General features: G+C 31.0%; 1 protein-coding gene across 1 annotated transcript in view; it reads left to right on the forward strand.

Annotated features, from left to right (window-relative positions):
* The first annotated feature begins 671 nt into the window (after positions 1–671).
* Positions 672–20,568, forward strand: part of LOC106636721 (segmentation protein paired) — a 226,295-nt gene continuing 206,398 nt past the window's right edge. The window contains exon 1 of the mRNA XM_089592265.1: positions 672–741. Within this exon, the coding sequence (XP_089448391.1) occupies positions 672–741 (70 nt within the window). The remainder of the gene's footprint in view (positions 742–20,568) is intronic.

The raw sequence follows: 20,568 nt of genomic DNA on the forward strand, positions 1-20,568 counted from the left end.
ATGAAGATCACACGCGTCCGGCCCTCGCGGGCTACCATTTGGCCAACAACTTTACCAGCCACACAAAACGAAGTGGGGACTGTTCGCTTTTATTTAGTTTTTTTTTTAATTTGATTTTTCTTTAGCTATTTTACCTCCCTCTTTTTCTTTTCTGCTGCTCGTCTATATCTTTGTTTCTTACTAGAAATTTTCGGTATACGATGATCAAGCTACGATGTCAGTGGTCTCTTTTGAGTAGAATCAGTAGGCGCGGCCTGCTCCTCTGCATAGCTCAAGTGTTAATGTAGCGAATTTTATAATTCCGTCATTAGAGTGTGTAAAGTGATTTTAAATAATATTCAGGTTAGGATAATCTTAAGTATAACACCAAAATGTGAAGGATAAATGTCAATCTACATGATGCAGTCTTTATTAATTTTTTTGCACAGTTTTGACTCGATATGACGCTGAAAATCTAATCAAATTATAATGTACCTTTAGATGTTAACGTAAAACTCAAAAACGAATAAAATTGTACGAAACAAACTTTACAGTTTTTATCAGTTAGTCAGGTTGTAGTTCATATTGTAAATAAACCTAATGTGTAGTAAAGTGGATGTAGTTTTGTTTAGTGATTGGTGGACGTATTAAACTTCTTGCTTAATACAAAAACTAGTTTCTTGAGACATGAGATGACGGTTACATCGCTTACTTCAAGGTATTCGATGATGCGACCCAGCTTTTCTGCTTATCCATTTCAAGGTAAACAATGAGTTCTAAGTTTCAAATTGTTGGTTATTAATTAATAGTTTTTGTATGAGTCAAATGTAGAGCTATGTATAACTTAATTATTTTTTCTAGTATTTTTCATGAAAAATGAGAACCAATCAGTCACTTTAGTTTGAGTTTCAAAAAAAAAAAACAGAGATCGTTTTATATATTAGTCCTTCGTGATTCTCAGACGATTGTCCACAGTTTTAAAAGACTATGATTCATTGATGAGAACTCTCGTTAAAAGTTATACTACAATTTCGTAAAAACAATACTTGTAGATGTCCAAAAAAACACGAAAAAAGAAAAAAGTTTAATAGCATTAGAGCTATACAATAGAAGTAGTTTGCGCAAAATCAGATTTCACTCTGTAAGTACCACAAGCAGTTATTTTTTAATTATCCTTTAACAATAACCATCAGTAAAATTTTTATATTCCTTAGATAGACAGATAAACATTACAGTTTTGTATCCATAACATCAAATATAAACATCGATAGTTCTTGAGTACGATTCCAAAAAATTTAGGGAATAAAAAAATTCTTTGTCTGTTGTAACATAAAAAATGTTTATTATTTATGTAACATTTGAAGATATGATGTTAAACGTCTATTAACTCTTATAATCTAATTTTTTAATACAGGTTGTTAACCAAACAAAAACGGAGTTTAAAAAAAAGCGAGGAATTCTTATATTAAATACGTTGAACAAGTTGAATGCCATGAATGACATTATTTTTGGTATAAGGATTAAAAGCTACCAATGTAACAACTTTATATTTTTGCAGTATGCGAGATTTCTCTTATGTTTAATAATACAATGAAGTCTTAACTGTTTTACTACATTTTTTTACAACGTAAATAGTAATTGCATTGAGGCACAGGTTTTTGCCAAATTTATTTACTGAATTGTAATCAAGAATTAAATAAAAACTGTATTTTTTATATTTTTGACTCCCGAAATAGTCACAATTATGTATTAGGAGTGTAAAATTTTTTGTAAGTTACAGTATTTTTTACTTATAAGTTTGAATCACAATAAAACTAGCAAATTAATTAGTTGTATAACTTGTCAGATTTAAAAAAAAATTTCCGTTTTGTAGTAATCTACAAACACATTTGTAAATCCGCTACTGTTTAATAATCTGAATTCATGTATGGTACAAGTTAATGGATAATAGCAAGCACAAAATTTAATATAAAAATATTTACATAAGAGTATTTATATAACATATATGTCTTTATTTTCTTCAAGGTTTTATTTAGATTTCTCGAACCTTATCGGTCCAACACAAAAGTTTAAGTATGTGTATACGTAATTACTGCCATGATAACTATGTGATGACTTGTTTTTTATTTAGGTATGGCACAATTTATAATTCGTAAAATAAAATACCTGATAAAAACATATTGATAAATGTATGTAGGACACAACTAAGAAACGAACTTCTCAGGTCATTAGTCAAATCCCTATATAAAGCATTTGTATATAATGGTAGCAGTAATGATAAAAATATAATAAAATAGACTAATATAGCGCTTACATGTAAGCAAAAACAATCGTCAGTTACATATTTTAATACTTTTTACTAACACTGCACGCTAATGTACAAAATTATGAGTATGGTACTTAATGTCGTTTAAAATATAGAGATAGCAAATTGAGATAAGAAAGTCATTACTTAAATATTGAAATAACGTTACTCTCAGTGTTACTGTGGCTTTGGATGCCTTTTTTATGATAAGTTATATACATACTATTGTCGTTAGTCATGTTGATGTGTATTATTTCAAAATAAGCACGTTTTATCTTTCAGCTCTTACATCAAATCTTCTAACATTCTCTCAGACAAACTGGTGATTGTTATCCTTAACACTTTTTATAATAGAAGAATCCACAACATTTTGTCTTTTGTGCTCGGTGATTTTATCTGTGAGTTGTCTTTTTTTTTAGCCAAAATAAGCAGCGATAGTTCGCACAAACTAATTTTTATTGAGAAAGTGGAAGACTATCATAATATGTCTGCAGCTTTGTAAATAGGTATAACTTGGATTAGTGTAACTGTTTAACGTATTATTGTCAAGATTCGTAATAGTGGTTACATGTCCATGGATGTTAAAATTTCAGCCTGCCTGATAAAGTTTGAGAACTATGAATGAAAATATCCAAAATATAGATAAAGTAATAATAATGTCTTTATTCAATTACAAATATCCCCTACCTGTACCGTACACTAAATTTTTTGTGAGTGGAAGGCGAACTATACTTAATATTAACCAAAATTAATTTTACAGTTACCTAAAAATTAATATTCAATCAAAGGTAATCGTTAAAACTTTTTTGCTTGGTTGTAGGTATATTGTATATGTATAATTTATAGGTATATATTACACGGGCATAATTTTTTAATCACAAAAAATTTAATATTTAACACTCTTAGAAAAAAATAAATGTACCGGAAACAGTAAAATTACGTAAATTTTTCTCAATATTCGATTCCACGTTCAATATGCCTGTAAAAAATTGTACACGTCAAAAAATTATTTTTTTATCTTATACACAATAGCGTAAGTTATGCTACTAGTTTATATTTCATAAAATTTATAGTTTTTTCACTTTCGTTTGATAGTGTGGAAATGCTATGATTTATCTTTAAGGAAAAAGTTACTACATGATAATAAATAAGGTAATAAAATTTGGCAGTTTTCATACATACAATCACTTTAATCATAAATTATTTTAAATGACTTCTCCACTATAAATTAACCAAAACTGTTATTCTTTACTTGTTACTGACTTTTTGTGTTCATTCTGGATTTGACTACATATTTCTTTAGTAACAAATTGTACTGACCATTGTCTGGAATAAAAAACGAAATATTAAATTCTGAAGTTTGAATTATAATTTTTTCACCTGCTTGTTAAAATACAATAATGTTGCAACCCAATAAAACATGAAGTTAGTGAATTATTAATGATAAATGATAAGAAACGATAACAAGAAATACTGAAGTCAAGATTTGATTGTTATATATTAGTAGTTATTAGTCATCATTACTTTATTAGCACTTATTAGTCATTATTTTTTGTTACAATGTGTCACAGCAACTCCAACCATTTTTAACTTGCCGAATTGTCCCAAATTTAATATTGAGTGAAAGCAAATTTGGTTGGTTCAGCAGGACTGTTTGTTGTTACAAAAATTAGTTCTCCGATATTTCGGCAATTGGGTATTGCCATCATCAGGGACTTTAAAAAAAAATAATGTAAATGGTCGAGTCCTAACATTTTACATACATTTCCTGTGACCCAACAGTATGCTCACAATATTGATGATCATTAATAAATGTCTTTTTGATATACATTATACAAATGTTTTTCTTTGTGTAAAACATACATCGGTTATACATTTATGTTCACTGACTTTTATTTTTTTTGTTATATATAAAGAAAAACTTTATTATGTCTGTGGAAAAGATTTTTATAACTATGTCATTCATACTATAAATATGCTGGCAATAACAAATTTCCAAAATATCAGACAGATGTAATTTTTGTAACAATAAATAGTTCTTCTCAATCTATCCAATTTGTTTTCATTCTATATTGATCATTATTTGTTTTTACTTCCATTGTAAGTGATGCAGCAAAAGGTATAAAGTAAAAAACATTAATAATTTAAACCCATAATAATAGTGTTCAATTATAGTTAACTGCAACGTATAGTTTTAAAAATGTATTACTTATCACTAAACACAAAAAAGTTTAAATACGTTTAAGTTTTTAAGTTACAATAAAAAATTTTCATATATTACTACTAATTCTTCTTCAAAATGATATGTTGTTGTTATTCAATAAGCGACTGCAGGTATGTTTCTCCATGTACTTTTCACAAAAAAATACACTTTTTGTAAGATAAATGTTCTCCAAAATAAAAACTTCGTTACTTGTTGTAAATATCGTTTTATTCTTACATTTTCCTTACAAACAACGGAATGGAATAAATAAGTCAATTTTTGCTAAGTATTGTAGAAAATTTTTCCTAAAAAATATGTCCAAATGTCAATATGAAACAAGAATTTCAAAAGCTATTTATATAATTCGAATGCAAGTCTTAAGATTTCATACAACAATTAGATCGGTCGTTTTTCCCGGGGAGAGTGGGTGTGCGGAGTCTCCCATTAGACACCGTGTGAAAGTGAGTTGTACTAATAGTACATAAAAACGTCCACCTCCTGCATCACGGTTAATTGAACTGTGTTCAACTCCTTAGTGCTCAACAGTTGAACCATTATATGTTATGATATGATCAAATTACGGTACATACTTTAAAGCAGCGTGCTTCCGATGGTTCGAGTAAAAAAAACTTAAATCATGTTGTTTGCATGATAAAAAATAACTTAAAAAAAGTAAGAAGAGACTGAACTTTTGCCAACAAAAGTGTGTTATGAATTTTCGAAAAACAAACTTTTTTGCACAGTATTATAGTTTTCAAGTCTTAAAAAGGCTTCCTCGTGACAGTTTCCGAACCAAGATCAGATAAATTTAATAGTTACAAATCTACTGAATCAAATGATATTTATATCGCTTACCCTGAGCGAAATTTGTAGATATTATTAATTTAATGTAGCGCTTTTTAACACGTATTCTTATGGTGGAGCTTGCACACATGATGAAAACAACTTAAAAACTCGAATAAATCAACAGTTCCCGTAATAAGAGCACACACGTATTGTAGAAAAAAACTTCCTCTTTCGCATGACGCCTAGCAAAGTAAGTGTCACACTGGAAAATTTCGAGATATTCTAATAAAAATGGATCAAGTCATTGTATTTTCACCGGTTAGCTTATGTTTTCTTGCGTCAGTGATGCCAACTATACTTCAGTTTGCGGCAAATTTGTGACCTACGACATGGGTTGGCATTTCTGCTCGAGGGAGTCTCCTTAAGAAAGGCTGAGCCAAGTTTCAGATCATGATTTTCAGTTTAACAAATTGTAAAAGCAATTTTGTAAAGACGTCTCGCTCCGTGTAAAAAGACCAGCTGACAATAGACGATGCTCGTTTCTCTCTTATACACTTAGCATAAGACCTGACCACGACTTTGTTTACGTTTGTACAGATATTTCTTCCAAATGCCTGATAAGATGCACATTTTTTGATACGAGAGTCTTCCTTACAAGTTAAGCTATCTATTTGAACTTTTTTCTCATCATGAATAAATCTCTAGCTTCGAAATTTGTGCAACAATAAAGGCTGAATAATTGCTCTCGACCATAAAAGCAATGTTGAATCATGCGATTTCAGAAATTTTTATCTTGAAAATTTGGCTGATAAAAAATATTGAAAATTTATATGTACTTCCAGCATGTTAAAGTACACTTATTTTTTCCAGTGAGTGAATAAATCTTCTCAGAACGACCAAACCTCCTTTATAAGCGACAGAAAATGATAAAAATGTTAGCAAAGATAGATATTACAGCCAACATTTTGAATGTGACTGGTGACGTTATTATTTTTACAGTATTCATCATTTTTATTTGCTATTCAAAGTAGTCTGTATTTCTACTTTTAACAACTACACAAAGAAACTTTACGAGTATTAGGTTCCTTTTTTTTAAGAGCTTGTTATTTGAATATGATCATTTGAATACGAATGCATTTATATTGGAAAACATTACCCAATAACGACTTTAAAATGATTGTTTAATAAGTAGCTGGTTCGATAGTGCTTGAAAGGAATGCACTAGTACTTATTCTAGAAAACAGGTAAATATCTTGCCAAAACAGCTCACCATTATCTATTCGTTAGGAAACCCTCTATGAAACGTTACAAAAAATACGTAATATTATGCTGATATATTGCACTTGCAGTTATGAGCATGCAAGTGTTGGAGAGAGTGTCAAGAAGTTAAAAAAAATTAGCTAGTCTATTCTTTACTGATAAAAGCATTAGAGCATACATTATATGATATGACACCAATGTCTCAGAATATATAGTTTTTGACATTGTAACTCTTTTGTAGACCTTCTGCTAGTATACTTCCAAAAATAATTATTGGCCGTGAAAAATAAGCTTAGACCTTACAATCGCCAATATTAAATTTTATTGCAGTAATTCTTGCAAATTTAAAGTTCACCACTACTATAATTGGAGCCGAGAACCTAAGTAAATGAAAAAAAATTGTAGTATTAAACTAATAATTTTAAACTCTTTCGTAGGATACCGAACAGTGTAAATATTTAAGATGTCATGTCAAATGTTATGACAGTTTGTTTGGATAAAAAAGTATTATAATGTGGTTAGAGAAATGGTATCAAAAAATCATCAAATTGTTTCAAAATTAGAACATTGAGTTAAGCTTTAACTCTCTTAATGGATATTTATTTATCTACAAAGAATTAATTATTAAATTTTGCTACAATACCTTCTACCTCAAAATCTTTAGCCTCCAACCTTTCAAGTTTCCTCACTGTATAAAGATTCAAAGCTTTTAGGCTATTTATTTCTAAGCTATCTGTTTTTAAATAATACGTAAACAAATCCCAATGTTCGATGCAGTAATTAATAGTGTGCATTCCTATGTATCGTTGGAAAGTTTTACTTGCTGGGTATCACTGTGAAGTTTCAAATGCAGTAAAATGTTTAAGTATATGTTTCAAAAATAGATAACTGTCTTGGTATTTCAGAAGTGTCAATAACCTTTTACTGAATAAAAAACTATTGCTTCAATTAACAAAAACTTGATGAGAACTGCGTATACGAGTTTTTAAAAATTCTAAAAAATTCTTGTCTGAATAGTGCACTAATACCATTCAAATTCACTATCATATACATTTACGCTCATTACTTTTTGAAATTGACCTAGATGTCTAAAACGTTATGCTTTTTATAAAAATATTTGTTTGTTAAGAATTAGTTTTTTCCTTCAGTCACAAAGAGATCACACGAATGTGTTCATTCAAAATATATAAATATAACAATCCAAACTAATGATTGGTTTCCACTCATCACTTTAAAAAACAAACAACTTCGAGAAATAAAATGTCTCGACAATTGAACAATAGTCTGACCTTCTGAATGATATCAAGCATACCACTAACTACATGTCTGTTTTCTGCTTAATTATTTCGACTACATATAGTTTTGTATTGGTAAAGTGTAGTTTGAAAGGGTTTATTATACTTTTATGTATGTACAAGTTATTTAGCTTTAACTACTATTTGCGGTAATACGATATGCATTCATTTAACTAAATTCTCATGCAGTGTTGTAAGCTTTTGGAAAACTAGTATTAGATTAGACGATTTATTTGTTTATTTTGCAGTATAACCGTAGATGCAATAAATTACGTCACCAAAATTTTGGTACCCATGACATGCTTATAGTATACATTATCGTTTTTTCAACATTAGATTTATACCATTAGTTTTTAATATGCGGCAGGCGGTAATACGACATGCATTCATTTAACTGACTTTGTATAGTTTTGTATTGGTAAAGTGTAGTTTGAAAGGGTTTATTATACTGTTATGCATGTACAAGTTATTTAGCTTTAACTACTATTTGCGGTAATACGATATTGTATATACAATCGATCCTCTGTATAGGAATGTTGTATACGTGTCAAAACACCTGACATTTAAAGGTCTCTGGAGAAAAATGGAAAGTTTTGATTGGAAATTTTTTTATGTATTGTTAAAGTACGATGTTTGATGAATATTTTAAGCTCTTGTGTATCAATATACTTCTGGGTTTATGAAAATACCTCTCAATTCAATTAATCAAATCATTTTATTTCTATAAAGTCCATCCGTTGCTCCAACCTTATATTTTTAAATATAACTTTTAATCAAAAAAAATCAGTTTTGAAAGAATCAAAAGGTTTTTCATTTGGCTAACATATTTTAATTGTATTCGATTAAAAAACATTCTTTGTTTGTACACAATATATTTTGACTCAACAATCAAAGCTGTCTTATTTCAATACAATTAATATTTTGGTACCATAAAACGTTTTCAAAAAATGATGACATGAACTAATGAAGAAATAATTTGTAAATTTAATAAAAAATTTGTGTTTTGCACAAAAATTACGATTTAATTATCTACAAAAATGGTTCTTATGAAAAGCAAACACAATTTAATTCTGCACACCAAAATTTATTTCTTTTACGAAAGTGAATTCCATAAAGAAATTTTTTAATTTTGAGGAAATATAGTTATGACTGACAGATACTTTTTTAGATTCAATTAACAGTCTGGGTTTGGTAAAATTTTCATTAAAAGTCAATATTTCTCATTTTAAGAAAGTACACTTAAATGTAATAATATTAATTTATTTAAATAAACTAAATGTATAAATATCATGAAGTATTGAAGGACATATCACTGTGATCACAAGATGTATTTTTTAACACAATTTGTTCTTTGCTTGGCAAAAACAAGAACTATTTAACGAAACATGTATTTATTTTTTTCAAAAAGTAAATTTTTTACTTCATTTGACAGGTTGTTTTTGCAACAAAATGGTACTTTCTAATAAATCATATGAATATCTCTCAATTCAACAAATCATATTACTAATTATAGAGTACAAAAATTTTATTTAAACCAATACTAATTTATATCGAAAAAGTTTTGAACTGAGGTAAGAAAATATTTTTTATGAAAAAAACCACATTCAAGTCTAATAATACATTTATAATTTTGTTGAAGTTGGTAGCGTCAAAAAATTAAACAATTTCAGAGAAATATTACGTTATGAGAAAACGTCACTTTTAGATTCAAGTAACAGATTCTTTTTGCAAAAACAACTCATGTAACTTGGTTAAAAAGAAGATTTATTATTCAAACAAAATAAACTGTGGTTAAATAAAAGGAGTTAAAATTTTTGATAAACCTGATAAATAAATATTATGAAATTTTTACAAAAAACATTACATAGATCTGATAAAATTGTTTTTTGATTTAATAAGGAGTAATCCACTTGAGTTGTAATGAATATTTAGTAGACTTTTACAATCCGTTGACATTTTCGTAAAAAGCATCTTATTTTTTAAATGAAGCGAATTTTTTTCATACAAATACGAAGCTTCGTCAGATTAATTCAATAAAAATAGTTTAGCCCAAGAAATAACTTTTTAGGTTGATATAAAAGAATTCTTCATAGTCAATGTAAAATTTCTTTGAAAGCATTTCATCGTTAAAATGAACTCTTTTTTTGCATCAGAGTTTTTATTTTTTTTTTAATTCACGCACATTTGTAGGAAGGGCTTAACAGTATGTTATAATATGTACCTTAAGAAGTATTTCTGTTATAGTAACAGATTGGTGACATGATCGATGTATAAATATGTTAATTAATTGAAAACAATTTATCAGGAATTTTATATTCAACAAGTTAAAATTTTGTTGTAACCAAATGCCATTTTATACAAGTGAAAAATTATTTCTTCAGTTAAAAAAAAAAATTTATTCTGGACAAGAAATATGCGTTTTTCTAACATACCTGTAAAGTTATTTATTTGTTTCAAAAAAATACTAATTTCTTTTTATACATTGAATTCATCAAAATAAAAGCACATCGATTTGGCTGAAAGTTTCTTACAATCTATCATAAAATTTTTAAGTAGCAAGAATTGACAAAACGTCTGAGTGCATCCAAAAACTTTTTTTAGTTACATTATGGTTGACAGTTAAATGTTTTCTTTTTCTTTTATAATTCTTACCTATTCTTACCTATTCTTACCGATTTTCTATATCTTGCCTAAGCTTTCTGTACGTCAGCATTCCAGGCGGAAAAACTAGGTTTGAATTTTACCACAGACGGGTTTTTTCTCCAATATGTGATCTTATATCTTTGTTAAAAGTCTTTTATCTAAGAAACTATGTGCTATATTATACAACTATAATTTATAGTATCCTAATGAATTATGTACATAATTCAAATATATAAATGCACATAAATATAATCACTAAAGATTTTAGATGATCACATGAAAAAATAATTTATTAAAATAAAATACGACGCACAGCTTGACAACTAACATAATATCCCTAATAAAAGCCTAACGATAGTTATAAAATACATACCTGTAAATAGTTTACATATATGTATATATATATATATAGAGCGCGCGGTGGCTCAGTCGGCTAGGTCGTGGATTGACACGCGGGAGACCGTAGTTCGATTCCCGGCCAGTGCGACTTATCGGGCAAGTACCTCTGTGATTTTTCATATGTGCTTTCTCACCATGCAATGCTCCTCGAGGAGGGCCTAGGCAACCTCCTCGCAGCATAATTGCCTAATTTCCCCCTACCCCCCCTCCCAGTAATGGGAGGCCTCCTATCCCTCTTCCCTTCCTTCTCCAAAGTGCTAAGTGCCCATAGTAGTGCCCTTGTGAAAGGAGCCGGACGTAGAGCACTATATTATAAAAAAATATATATGTGTATATATATATATATATATATATATATGGTTTATTAAATCTTGGCATCAATAGATCTGTTTTTATCTTTATCTCTCTCTCTCTCTCTCTCTCTTTGTTTTCTTTATATATATATACATATCTTCCTACATTACACAGTCGTAAAAGTTAGAGCGAGGTTTGGCTCCTCCCGCTCCCCCCACCTCCCTCCCAAATAAGGTAGTTTTTCTTTCATTTTCTTACATTTTTCGAGTTATCCTAAATTTCTTTATAGGTCCCCCCGCTCCACCCCACCTTCCCACCACTCCGATCCTGCTCTCCCCCATACTCCCCCCAGCTTTCCCATACATAAATTATATGTGAATGAATTTGTAAAGCCTTATATATTAACTGTTACGAATGGTCTAATTTTCACATATAATTTTATTTGACAATAACAAAAAATTTTGTTACAATTAACTTATTTACGATGTTTGTTTTAATGACATACTCTAAAATGTCTTTTTAGGTGCTCTGCTCTTACGTAACCTTTCCCACAATTTTGACAAATTTTTTTTTAACGTTATTTTCATGACTTTTCAAATGTCTCTGTAAGTGATAATTTTTTTTGAAACATTTCCCGCATTTAATACACTTTAAATTTTTCTCGATGTTTTGGCATTCCTTTGTGTGACGCAAATAGTTTCTCTTCTCTAATATTGGAATGCTACATAGATCACATACAAACATTTTTTTTTTGTGAATTTTTTCGTGCGATGATAGACACTCTTAATTCGAAAATCTTAAGTTACACTTGTCACACTGATAAAATTTTGCATCCATGATAGTGTATCTAAAAACATACTACATAAAACAGATTGTTGATAATTTCATAAATCTGGGTACTAGACGGTACTGAAATTCGCTTTTTTGATGAAAGAAAAAGTTTGCAAGAAACTAGAAAAATAGTAAAGAACTGTGAAATAGTTTTTCTGTTACTCCAAAATTTCGTTCTAAACAATATTTTAAATTATAAATTTGTTTTCTGATTTCATTTGGATAAAAACTTTTTTTGGGTTTCTACATCTAGTCAATGCAACATATAATTGCCCATGAGAAAATAATGGTATTCTAAGGTATTATCCTAAGGCATCAAAACTTTGACCTTGAAATTTATTGATAGTCATAGAAAAAGCTAAGGTAAATGAAAATTGTTTTCTGTACAATATAAATGGTAGTGAAGAAAAGTTGTTTGTATTTAGTGTTACTCTTGGAATAAAGACTTTATTTCTTTTTATTTCACCTGTGATTATTTCAGCTTCGATGTTGTATTTATGTTGTATTTGTAATTCGTAATCTTGTACCATTGAAAAGTCCTTTAGTTATGTTTAAGTTTTTTACTAACATAACAATAGCGTTAACTTTCAAATTCAATTCGTGTGGAGGAAGACCTTCTTTAATACTATTCAAATATTCTGTAGTAAAATAAATATAAATATTATCGTCTGATTCATTTACTTTTTTGTGAGTTGCTTTATCAATACTTTAATACGTTGCTAATGTTCATACCATATTATCTAAAATTTTTTTGTTAAAAAAATGTGTGTATTTATTAAGAGATGTTAATATAGCTTTACTTATAAAAGAATCATCATTATTATTAAAAAATTTTGAACATATGTCATTCGTTTTTATGTTGGAGGAATTCTAAAAGTTTTAATTTTGCCTTTTCATATATCCAGTAACAATGAAAAAAATTTTTTATCGATTTAACGTAGATTATTTTTTAAATAAAAAATGTCAAACAAAGGCCAAAAATTAGAAAATTTTATGGTTTCTTGAACAATAGTCATTTTGCTTCCATTTTTTACCACGGGAAGAATTTGACGAAAGTCTCCACCTAATTATTATTTTACTTCCAAAAGGTTTATTACTACAAGATAAATCTTTGAAAGTCCTATCATCGATTTTTAACACTTTCTTTCGGTATCATAGAAGCTTAATCCTAAATAATTTTTCCAGATCCACCAGGACCATTGATAAAAAATCTTTTTTTCTAATTTTGTTATCTCTGGAAAAATAGTAGTAATAGTAATAATTTTTTTACACAGATCTATCTCCAACTTCAAATTTAGACTTTAAGTTCTATGTAGATGTAAAAGAAAGAATCTTTTTTCGTTGCACTTTGGGAGTCTAATTCACTATCACATCTTTGTTTCGACATTTTGTAACATTTTAAAACGAATTTAACGAAGTAAAAGTAAACGAAGAAAAAAATACCAATGAGCCAAAATTTTCGTTGTAAAAAATTGAAAGAGAAATAACAATTAACTAACGATATTCTTAAAACAAAATCAATTTGTGATTCTAACAATATCGTAATTTTTTAATTTTTGACGATATTGGAAATTTTTTCATAGGTTGTCGTTTCAAATATGTATAAAATAAGGCATTAGTCAGAGAAAATAAAAAATGATTGTTAAAAATTCATGTTATTAATTATGATCAATATACATTTATTACATATGTAAATTTTAAGTAACAATTAATATAATTCGTCCTTTTTTCCATACTTCGTAAATCTATATTTGCAATTACGGGGGTTGGTGCGAAGAGTGCCCAGGGGGCAGTGATGGTTATAAGAGTTTAGAACGAGGTCTTGGAAATATCTATTGACACATACAGGATAGACAGCCCATTTAAAAAAGGGATCCACTAGTAGGAATAATCAAGATCACCAAAAAAAAAGTTAAGGGCACATCTCTCTTTCTATATAAACTTTACTACTTTTATTTAAAATTAGCAGCTAGTTCTTCATATTTTATTAAAAGCAGCCCAGTAATAATTCTCCACCGTAGAACATGCATTCCCAAGTATTTTCGAAAAATGCCGTAGTCTTTCGAATTCTATCAAATATACTTTAACATATTTTTTTTTTTATACTAATAATTATTTTTATCAGTTTTCAAGGCCTTAAAAAATATTACTGCAAAGTTTATTTTGAAAAAATTAGACTATAACACAACAAGGGTGAGGGGGTTGGCTCTCTCTCTCTCTCTCTCTCTCTCTCTCTATATATATATATATATATATATATATATATATCTTCCTTTTTTTCTTTCGGTTTGCTAGAGATAAAGTGGTGGTGCTCTCCACTCTCGGTAACGATGACGCTGCTTTATCTACTGCATTCAGCAACAATGACGTGGCTCTTTCTACTGCACTCAGTGGCGATGATGTTGCTCTCCAATGCAGCTGATGCCACTGATTTCTGCTATGATGATGACGTGGTACTTATTCTGTTGCTAGAAATGATGACGTATTGTTCTCTACTGCAGCTGACGATGAAAATAAAGTGTCGTCTTGGCTGTGGCTAATAACACCTTCAATAACAGCAGGTCTTGTTTTTTATGCTAAAGTTTTAAATATACAAAACTTCTTACAACTTATCTTGTTGCATTATTCTAAAGATTCTGCTTTATTCGTAAGTTTTCTTCAAGTTCATAATTAATTATTTCTCTATCAAAGGTCTTTCCTGATTTGTCAAAAGTAAAGAATTCTAAGGGTCGGTAATTCATACATTTTGCATCAATCATAAACTTATCAAGATAAATTGCAATCTGCAAAATCTGCAAATGAAATGTAATTTTTAAGCTTTACTATTATTGCTGAATTTATTTAAACGTCGAATATATATTAGAGTAACCATTACATAAAATATTTTTTTATATTGTTGCAGCTTTTCATTTCTTATACTATTAGCACCTCCACAACAACCTTACATTTCAGCAATAATCCTAACCCCTTCATTTTAACAGGACCTTTTTAGTCTTACATCATTGTAGGAAGGTGATAAATCTTAAAATATTGAAATCTTTAAGAAATAATCTCCCTCTAATGATAAGGATACTGAAATATTTATTTTCAGTGGAAGAATAGTACTGTAGGATAGAAAAACCGCACGTGTAAAATGGGCCTAGGAATGACAGTACACTATACCTAATCCAGTTTCTGCACAAGTAAAATATGAAACTCACAACTCAATATTAACAAACGCATAGCCAAGACAGAATCCCACCTGAGAAATGTTTAACAGGTCGTTAAAAAACTTTGCAATAAACGACCTTTCCTCCCCCTTTTCAACAAGGGAACAAACTCTGGCCCATTGGTATTTTTTTCTTCGTTTACTTTTACTTCGTTAAATTCGTTTCACAAAGTTACAAAATGTCTAAACTAAAATGTGACAGTGAATTAGACTCCCAAATTGCAACTATACTTAATCCAGTTTTTGCACAAGTAAAATATGAAACTAACAACTCAATATTAACAAACGCATAGCCAAGACAGAATCCCACCTAAGAAATGCTTAATAGGTTGTTAAAAAACTTTGCAATAAACGACCTTTCCTCCCCCTTTTCAACAAGGGAACAAACTCTAGTTGGTAGATTTGGACAAAGCAGAGATATATGCAAATTCACTTGAAAATCAATACCCCTCTGACCTTAGTCCTAAGGAGTTAGCTCAGAAACACAAGAGAATCAACTACACCATGCAACAGCAAGTCCTCGAAAACGCAGATTTCAAACACTGTACACCCTTCAAAATCAGATGTATCGTCAGCTCCCTAAGAACCCAAAAAGCCCCTGGCAGAGACGTCATCTCAAACAGTGTCCTCAAAATTCTCCGTCAAAAATTCATCACGGCGACTTGCAGCATCACAAACACCATGATGCGTCTTCCTTATATTGCAAGCTGGGTAAATCCCGTAGCAACCTCTCGAGCTACAGACCCATTAGCTTACTCTCGTCGCCCAGTAAAATCACCGAAAGCGTCATTCTTACTTGCCTAAACAAGCATGCCACGGGAAACAACATCCTTCATGAAGTGCAGTACGATTTAAGAGCCAGACATTCAGCAGTACACCAGCTTCTAAGAGTCACTGTAGTCCTCTCCGGTAGCCTCATCCACAAAAACTTTACCACGATAGTTTTTCTAGATGTACACTGGGCCTTCAACAGAGTTTGATACGAGGGCCTCCTGTAATAGCTTATTATGTTAAGTTTTTCACACTAAGTCATCAGTGCCGTCAAATCTTACCTCTGGGTCAGATTCATTCGTGTTAAAGTAAGTGACTTCCTCACTGACCTCCACCCAATGATCTGTGGAGCCAAGGCCTCCAAAGCTCCAAACTCTTACCCTCCGTTTTCTACATATTTTACCATAACCTGCCCCAGCGTGGAGATACTAACACGTACGTCTACGCAGACTATATTGCGGTCAGCTGCACGTCAAAACAACACTTTTGGTGCACAACCCTCCTAACCGAGTATATTGTCACTCTTCATAACTGGTGTAGTCTTTAGAAACTAATCGTCAATGAGGCAAAGACTATAGCCATACTTGTCATCTGGACAGGCCAAGAAAAAAAATGCAGAAGACGAGGGTTCATGGAGGAGAAATCGACTAAAGCTACTCCACCAAGTACCTCAGCTTCACGCTAGACCGTTGACTCGCGTACGTTCAACACATTAACTGCACTCGCTGCAAGACATATGAAGCCTTCGTGCAGCTAAAGCCCTTCTTTAACGATAAAGCAACCCCCAAGAGTACCAAGCTGGACACCATCAATGCCATTATCAAGAGCACCAGTATTTACGTCATCCCAACATGGATGACCAAAATCTCACCATTGCCGCACTAGCAAACATCCAACCTGGATCCTTCGACACTCTAAAATAAATATTTCTCCCTCCTTGCTCTATCAAACGCAAAAGAAAAAAAAAAAAAAAACAGTGCACAATGGGTGTTGGGTTACCCACGCAATAAGTTGTACTTCTATGAAATTATATGGCAAAACAATATAATTATGAGTATAAAAATACCTTCTATCAAACAATATTGTGACAACGGTGGTACAGTTATCGTATAAATGATTATACCTACGTTGATTGAGTATGGTTTTAATTAATGTTTTAATTTTTAATAAATTAACGATTATAAGCAATATATAAGGGCACAACCCAGAGAGATAAAATAAATTGATATTTTGATATTTTTCCATACAGTAAAAAGCCTCCTTACTATCCAGTTTTTCGTATGCAATCTCATAAAAAATTTTGAGAGTTTTGTTGATTATCGTTCAGAGAGTCTACCGCTTCATGTTCACTAAAAGGTGAGAGTCAAATACCATCTATAGACTTTAAAAGCTACTTTAAGAACTTATATTTTAGTTGGTTAGGTAACATTAAATACAGATTGTTACCGTTCGGGGTCTTATTTTAATAATAATAAATTATTAAAATAATTAATATGATTTTTAAATGTCACTCGGAGCTCCAATTTCATATTTTGCACTTGATAGTACAGCCTACCGCTTGCTAGGTGAAAACTACTAGTTTCTGGTAAACATGGCAAGCAAGAAATAAACTTATAACATATAATAAGGGCTTCGCAACTTCTTAAAATCATCTACCCAGGTCCTATGACCATAAGCCAAAGCTAGGTTCTCGCTCGCTTAACAAGACCTACGTTACGACAGTGGCCAGAGCACTCATTGATATTAATTAAACAGCAATGTTTACTACCACTTAATACTCATTGGGTGAACTTTCTTACTTTACCCACTCAAGCCATCATTGCCTGCATTATGTGGCATTGCAGTCCAACTACTGTGAGAAACGGACCAGTATACCGGCAGGGACTCTCTTGACTGCTGCGAGCCACTGCCAAACCACCCATGGCACCAGCTTCAGCGGTATCATCGGAATCCAGCAGAAGCATGGTCTCACTACGCCTAAGGCCTCCAATCAAGCGTTCTCACTGTTAACTTATCTCTGCGGGCCCTTAAATATAAACTCTTTCAATAAGATTATAAACTGAGAGTACTCGTGTAAGGGGTGCCTTATGCGTGTGTGCACGAGAGCGTTGGAGACGAGTTGGTTTGGAAAAAGCGTGAGGCTTTCGGTTTAGCGATGGGCGCGCATCAGCTGTGGCGGCCTCCAGTGGTTGACCGGGAGAGGGGACTTACTCCAGAAAGCTTGGAGCTAAGGGCTCAAGGAGTCAGTCTCAAGAAGTTCCTTCTCTAGGGATGACTAAAAGTCTCACTGGAATGGATCTGGAAGTGTTCGTCGTGCCTGACACCGGAGAAACACGGGTGGAGCTTATTACATTACTCCATGCTGCTACACAGTCAAAAGATGGTAAGTTTTTCCCTTTGAGTGCCAGTATCACCTTCTCATGAATTCATTGATGAGTTGAGATAAAGGACGCAAATTTCCCTGGTTGCTTAACCAATCCAACCAAGTAGTGGTCCTAAATCAGTGACCGGTAGTAAAGAAGGGCTTTTTTTTATTCTAAAACTTTTCCTGGTGCATGGTGGTTAGCTTAGAGGAAGCTCTTCGGGGTTTCCCGGTATCTTTTTTCTTCGGGGATTTTGATTTCTATTCTTCGTCAATTTGGTACATTCATAGCTGTGACGGGCTAGTGACAAGCGTTGATCTTAAGTTGTGTGAAATTATTTAGTATGGTGGATAGAGATCCCTGGCTGATCAGTCAACCAACAGGTGATCTACCGATCACGTTCCTAGTCACACCCGGGGTTCTTGTTTCTTTCTTTCGAGTTAATTTTTCTTTTGTCTGATAAGCTTTTGATCTTGAATACGGCATCCATGATGTGGTCCATGCAGTGGTATTACCTGTACGTGTATGAGACATCTATGCCTTTCTAAATTTTTTAGTTGATTTGAATTTAAATTTATGAAGAAGAAGATCGAGAATTAAGTCTGAGTGCATTCTAAATTTGCGTACTATTTTATTTCAAATTAAAGCAGTCTTGAGTTATATTAATATATTTAACTATTTCCAATTGTAAATATAAAATTCTAAATCTTCTAATGTACATAGCGTTACATTGTTGATCTTCATTTTACAGTAGTTTGTAAGCTTAGTGAGTAAGAAACACAACTTTTATCAAGTTGGGTTTGTGATCTATATAGGAAGAATTCTATGAAAGCATTTATGTGTCAATACAACATTTATTATTTTTCTGTAAATCATAAAAAACAAGTTTGAGTTGTTGGAACAATCAATCTAGCGATTACAGTTTGATATTAAATTTGATAATACGATTAATCTTTTTTGTTTGGTTGTTGTTTTTTGACAAGTAGGAAATAAATTGAGAATTCAATCAAATTTTTCATTAACTCTGAATTTTATGTAGTTGCCTGTATCCTCAACTCTTTTGTCCATCATGATTTTAATTTATTGCGTGGCCCACTTTATCCTACAAGCCACCCTCAATAAAAGTGGACCGTTGCAAAAACACTGTACCCGTTGAACTTTACATACACCAGAATTAGTACTACAGAAAAATTATAATACGTAGCAGTTGAAAAAAAGTGCCACCTCGACCATGATTTGAACCTGGAACTCTTTTCTTGCCAGGAAAGCGCGTTACCAATTTCACCATACTTACTTATCGATGAAATTAGATTAATTTCTAATATTCTTATATACTATGTAAAACATTTTGATTAAAATTAAAATTTTAATTTAATTTATAGCACCAGAAATAATGTAATTAATTCAAACATTACACTATTTTCTCTTAATAATGATGGTAGGTACTATGACTTACGTGTATTTTAACATAATAATGTTAGAGCATAATTTGATATCTTACGTGTTAAGATATTATTTTTAATAGAGTAAGTGTATTATCGTTTGTACAATTATTATTGTTAAATTAAAAACAACGTCCAATGGTGGTACTGTCAAATTTTGAATTTATTTAAAAACAAAACGACGTTTCAGCCGTTTGGACAACGTCCCGGCCCTCATCAGGTACAAAAATCTATGAGTAATAAAATTCTTTGCAATACAAATTTAAGTAAAATATAATAAACGCAAATTAAGTTACATGTATAACATACCTCTGACTCTTACGAAAGGGATGTAAAATCGTAATGTAGTCAGAGTTTCAAGCTAAGTTGCTTTTATACCCTGCACATACACAAATGACATAGTACACGCACGTAATACAATCGAATAAGAATCGCAAGCAGTTCCTTGAGACGCACATAAACAGTTCATGTTTTCTTAATACTATGAATGAAAGGGGTCCTCGAATCATGTATATAAAGTTAGTCACCTTTCTTAATTGACATAACGAGAGACCTATAACAATCTTTCAATTTTTCTGTATCTTGTTGTCTGTTAATATTATTATTAAAGTAATGTATATTTAGCATTTCGGAAAAAAGGCGCTTTTTGTAATTTTGTTCTATGTCTAAAATTTTAATATTATCAAAATTAAAATTATGTGTGAATTCAATGCTGTGTTGTGATAGTACCGATGTATTCTTTTTTTTCTCGATGTCTCTTTTGTGTTCTGTCATTCTTAACTTTACAGC

The sequence above is a fragment of the Copidosoma floridanum genome, unplaced genomic scaffold, assembly GCF_036245765.1.
Source record: "Copidosoma floridanum isolate Cflo_tuat_1 unplaced genomic scaffold, Cflo_Japanese_pri ptg000015l, whole genome shotgun sequence".
Classification (NCBI taxonomy): Eukaryota; Metazoa; Arthropoda; class Insecta; order Hymenoptera; family Encyrtidae; genus Copidosoma; species Copidosoma floridanum.